Source organism: Solanum pennellii, chromosome 1, assembly GCF_001406875.1.
Source record: "Solanum pennellii chromosome 1, SPENNV200".
In the NCBI taxonomy this organism is placed as follows: domain Eukaryota; kingdom Viridiplantae; phylum Streptophyta; class Magnoliopsida; order Solanales; family Solanaceae; genus Solanum; species Solanum pennellii.
In genome coordinates this window covers 50,737,264-50,742,758 of record NC_028637.1, presented here as the reverse complement: position 1 = coordinate 50,742,758, position 5,495 = coordinate 50,737,264, and the positions used below count along the sequence as shown (strand labels likewise).

Below are 5,495 nucleotides of genomic sequence, written 5' to 3'. Positions count from 1 at the left end.
TATATATATATATATATAGCTTGATACAAATCAATCTAGTCTAGCTTAAGGTAAGAAATCGTGGGAATTCTCAATTAGTGGGATTTGATCTACTAATAAGGAAATTAAATATACAAGAATATATGTACAAGATATGTATTTCTCAAAACTCCCCCTCATGTTGGAGAGTGAATATCATGAAATCCCAACTTGTTGCGCAAAGTTACGAATTGATCTTTTCCTAAAGCCTGATGTCTGCTAATTAAAAGTGCATAGGAACATATGAAGGACTTATGAGTTTTGCTTGCAACTTTTCTCGAACTATGTGACAGTCTATTTCAATATGTTTTGTTCGCTCATGAATGACTGAATTTGTTGCAATATGTAAGGTAACTTAATTGTCACAAAATAGATTTGCATGAGTTACATTTGAGATCCTTAAGTCTTGAAGTATATAGCTTAACCATGTAAGATCTAAACAAGTGATCGCCATAGCTCGATACTCCGCCCCTGCTGATGATCTATAAACAACTAATTGTTTCTTTGATTTCTATGAGATAAGTGAATTTCAAGGAAAAATCAGAATAAACAATTTTAGGCCTTATGATGGTGAGATAAATCAATCTATCAACTTATCTTTTGTACTTTGTTGGATCATTCAACACAATTCCATCTGTAGAAGTTAGCTTCAAATTTTGTTCCATTGAAAACTTTTCAGGCCTTGCTCCTAAAATTCCTGAATCTTGCAAAACGTTTATTGCATATTTTATCTGAAAGATGCCCTTCTTTGAATGAGAAAACTCAATACCTAAAAAATACTTCAACTCTCCAAGATCTTTAATGCAGAAGCATTTGAGAAGAAACCTTTTGATGCGTTCAATTTCTTGAAGATTATTTCCTGTGAGAAGTATGTTTTCAACATAGATAAGTATTGTTGTGAATGATGAACCTTTCTCCTTGGTGAAAAAGGAATAATCATCCTTTGATTGTTGAAAACCAGTTTTACGGATAGCTTCTGAAAATGTGAGAAACAAGTTTCTCGATGCTTGCCTAAGGCCATACAAAGATTTTTGAAGCCGATATACAGTATTATCCCCCTGTTGGCACAGACTTGGTGGAGTTTCCATGTACACATCTTCATGTAGGGCTCCGTAAAGAAAAGAATTTTTCACATCCAATTGATAAACGAGCCAATTTCTAGCAGAAAGAACTGTAAGTAGACAATGAAGTGTCGTGAGTTTTGATGTCGGGGAAAATGTTTCTTGATAGTCGATTCCCTCAATCTGAGTCTATCCCTTTGCGACAAGACGATCCTTACAACGTTCAATTGTTCCATCTGATTTGTATTTTATTTAATAAACCCATTTGCATCCAACGGGTTTCTGATCAACAGGGAGTGGAACTACGCTCCAAGTCTTGTTATCTTTTAATGCTTCTAATTCAGCATTCATGGCTTGTCGCCAATGTGGATCAAGAATAGCCTGAGCATATGATGAAGGTTCTGTGTGACCTGTAATGTTAACTAGGAAAATGCAATGTGCTGAAGATATGCGAGAGTAAGAAAGATAATCAGAAAGAGGGATGTCGAGTACCTGATATTGTTGGACTTGGCATAGAACTACAACTATTGATAGAAACAAATAAATTTTGACTATTGTGTACTTTCAATCATGACCTTAATGGAAAAAGATGAAATTTTAACCAAATTAAGTCATTATAAAACATTTACCAAAATAATATGTTTTTTCAAAACTTTACAAAACTAGTATAAAAGTATTCCATATTAACGTTTTAGGTTATATTTTACATTTAAAAAATTCTTAAGTTCAGAAATGTTACTATGAGTAACGTTTTAAGCTAAATAAGCTAAAAACGTTACTCACGTTTTATAAGACGATACTTTAAGTCACGTTTTACTTCTCAAACGTTACTCACAATAACGTTTCTTAAGAATTCAACCATGGACCAATGAATCCTACAATAAGGCCTAGATTTGATTGAGTAACTTGATTGAAGAAAGTCAAGGAGATAATACAAAATAGATTATTACAGAATTGCATGTCTCTAGGAGACATTTCGAACAATCATCTCAAAGATGTTTTTGCATTAGAGAGTTAGTAAGTTGAATGGCTACAAGATTGGATTGATTTTTAAGGCATTTGCCAATGATCAAGCTACGATCTTCAGGGAATTTGTTGCTTCGATGATCAACCTTAGAAATGTTAGTGTCCTTGAAAACGGAGAAGTTAAACTCTACTGCAGAGCGGTTAACTGAGAGTGTACGAACTACGTAGATTTTACCCCTACCAAATTGGGAGGTATAGAGTTGGTTTATTCCAAAAGACTCCCCGCTCAAGGAAAAGCATTTCGAATAAGTTCGATCGAGAGAAAAAATTGTGTTCTATGATTAAGAGAGGCACATACATAAGAAGCAACCAACTCAACTCCCTCCAAAAAACGAAAATGTATTGGCAAAAACAATCAGCGACCACTTTGTAGCTCTCAAAATAGTATGACATGTGCTTACATCCAAACAAAGTTGTGTTAGCTTTTTGTGCAGCCTCAACAACTTGTTTCTGCATACATTAGAACTTAATTTAGAACTCTCGTCAAATAATCCATTTAAAAAAATTAAGATAGTCATATGAAAATGTTGGTTTCCAAGCCAACTTGACACAATGTTGTTTTTTAGCGTAGCTAGATGTAGTACTAAATAAAAAATTCTAAAAACTATGGTATATATATAACCTATGTGTGGTTTCTGAACAGAGCCAATTTCCACATCCACTAATTAAACACAAATGGCATGATTCATGGAATACCATTAAATATTATAATTTTAGTGCACGTTGAGCTAATGCAGGAGACAACTTTTGGCATCTGAGTGATAAAATATCTGCAATATATCTATACTAAGTATACTTCAATAACAATGACTTATCAAAGAAAAAATGTAGACAACTTCAATCAATTGTAATTTATAGGTATATTAGATGTGTCCGCTCCAAACATACAATCATGTTTTAAAAGTAAAATGTTACTCTCAGTAACGTTCTAGCTATATTTACTGGATTTGATTCTAAATTTGCCTGGCTAGATTCTTAATAAACGTTATTGTGAGTAACATTGTAGGAATAAAACGTGACTCAAAGTAACGTAGTATAACATATTACTCAAGTAACATTTTTAGCGTAAACCATTACTCATAATAATTTTTCTTAACTTAACGCCGTCAATACACAACTAAATTTTTTAAAATAAAATATACGCTAAAATGTACTATGGAATACGTTTATGCTAGTTTTGTAAAAATTTTAAAAAATATAGTATTTTGATAAATTGCTTTAAATAATGACTTAGTTTGGTCAAAAATTCAGCTTTTGAAAAGAAAGAGACAATTGTTATTGAACAGAGTTGCACTAATTTCTCAATGCTATTGACATTGGACAAGGCTAACCCAAGTGAGAGGGATTTTGGGAGTATGGTAATGAAGGAAAAGAAAGGAAGGGTGTGGCGGCCTGGCGGGGATGGGCGAATCTTGGAGGAGAAAATGAAGTCTGTTGGGGTAAAAACAGTGCCGGATAAATTATTTTTGTTAAGTTGATGGTGGAAGTGAAGGGGGGAGATTTGATCATTTAGTGGGTAGGGTGAGTGTGCTTATGTGGACTTCTATGTGGCATTATAATTTACACATTAAATGCCGCATCTTATTCCGTTAAATAGAAGGGTAGAAGTGATCGAATAGTTAGACGAGAAGGATAGTTTTGAGCCAACATATAGTTAAAGGGTATATTTACTCTATATCGAATAGTTGAAGGGTAGTTTTGACCCTTTTCCGTTATTGTTGAATAAGGTGGTTCACATATATCTATTGTTACACATATTTCAAATAACTTTTTCACTTGATGGAAGTGAAAGTATTGATTTTTCAGAATTTATTTGTTTTATTTTCTTATTTGAACAAAATTCAAATGATTTTTTTTATTTCAACGATCAATTTTAGTATTAAAAATCTTATTTGTGGATTTATTTACTTATTATGATCTAAATATTTTACTTTTTTTTTAATTTGTTATTTTGAAAAGGATAAGAACGAGTGAGAATGGAATAAAAGAGAGAAAAGAAAAAAACTAGAATTATTTTCTTTTTGCGGTCATATTTGTCATTTTTTTTTGTTAAAAGATTGACACATCTATGATAGACTTTACAAAAAGATGAGTTTTGAGTTAAAATTATTTTGAATTTAATTTTATGAGTAAGTTTTATTTTGGAATTTAATTTTAAATTTTGTATTCTAAATTTTGTATTCTAATTTTCAATTTAAATTTTTTATGCTTTATAGAATTTTTATCAGAAAATTAAAGAAGAAAAAAATATATGTGTATTGGCCTTTGACCATTTCACAATATTCAAAAAGAAAATAAAAACCATCTATTTATGGAAGTAGTGAAATTTTAAAAAAAATTAATCAGTGTACTATGTATTGAAAGTTGAAGCATAACTAATGAATTAATTAATAAGAATAATAAGTTTAACAAAGAACTACAAAAATCGGCAAGGAGGAGGGAGATAAAAAGCGTAAAAAAAAATCACAAGAGAAAAATAGCAAAAGCAAAGAGAAGAAAAGGTGAGTTTTTATATTTGGATTAAATCTAGAGTTTAAGGTTTCATTCGTGGTTACAAGTTCGTGAATCTTAAAGTTAGCCTTGCTAAATTTTCAAATTAGTAAACTTGTAAAGTCCTCTTCATTGTTTAGTCAAAAGCAATTAAAATGAGTGTTCTTGCCATAACTTGTTTATTTTAGTTTATTTTATTGGGAAAATATTTAGCTAAACAATATCTTTGATTTTTCAGAATCATAAAAAGGCATGCATACCACGAAGTTCTGGATTTTTCCTGAATAATGTTCCTTGTTTATATATATATGTTTTTTTTACGTTAACCTCATGTAATTTCCCCCGTAATTTAAGGAGGCATAAACATGTTTTGTTTGCAATAACTAGATGATAAGCACATGTATCTAATGGGGTGCTCATTGTTAAATTGATTAGATATTTGACTGTAAATCGAAGTGACTAGGAGATAGTATTAGGTTCTCAAGAATTAACTAAAGTTATCTTGCGAGCTTTTTAGATAGAATTAAAAGTTTTAGTGATCCTATTTTATGAAAATAGCGAGAGAACATATGAGTTTAAGATTTCATATTGGCAAAATTAAAAAATGATAAATATTAAAAAAATAATAAGAAAAGAAGTGAAAGAGGAGTGAAGCGGAAGAAGAAAAGAAGAGATGAGAAAAAAGAAACCACGTGAATATATATAAAAAGGGGATAAAAAAGGGAAGAAAAAGAAACTTACAAAAATAAAAATAAAAATAGATGATGATTAAAAAAGGCCGAAATTGAAAGCAGAAAAAATAGTAAAATAAACATGCATGCATACATACATACATACATGCATGCATGCATGCATGCATACGCGCACACACGCAGAAATATATATATATATATATATATA

The 5,495-nt window shown here is 30.9% G+C and overlaps 1 protein-coding gene across 1 annotated transcript in view; it reads right to left on the bottom strand.

The window, feature by feature from the left end:
* LOC107021067 overlaps positions 1-1,106 on the bottom strand; it is a 9,862-nt gene extending 8,756 nt beyond the window's left edge. The window contains exon 1 of the mRNA XM_015221652.1: positions 625-1,106. Within this exon, the coding sequence (XP_015077138.1) occupies positions 625-1,106 (482 nt within the window). The remainder of the gene's footprint in view (positions 1-624) is intronic.
* Between the last annotated feature and the right edge of the window lie 4,389 nt (positions 1,107-5,495).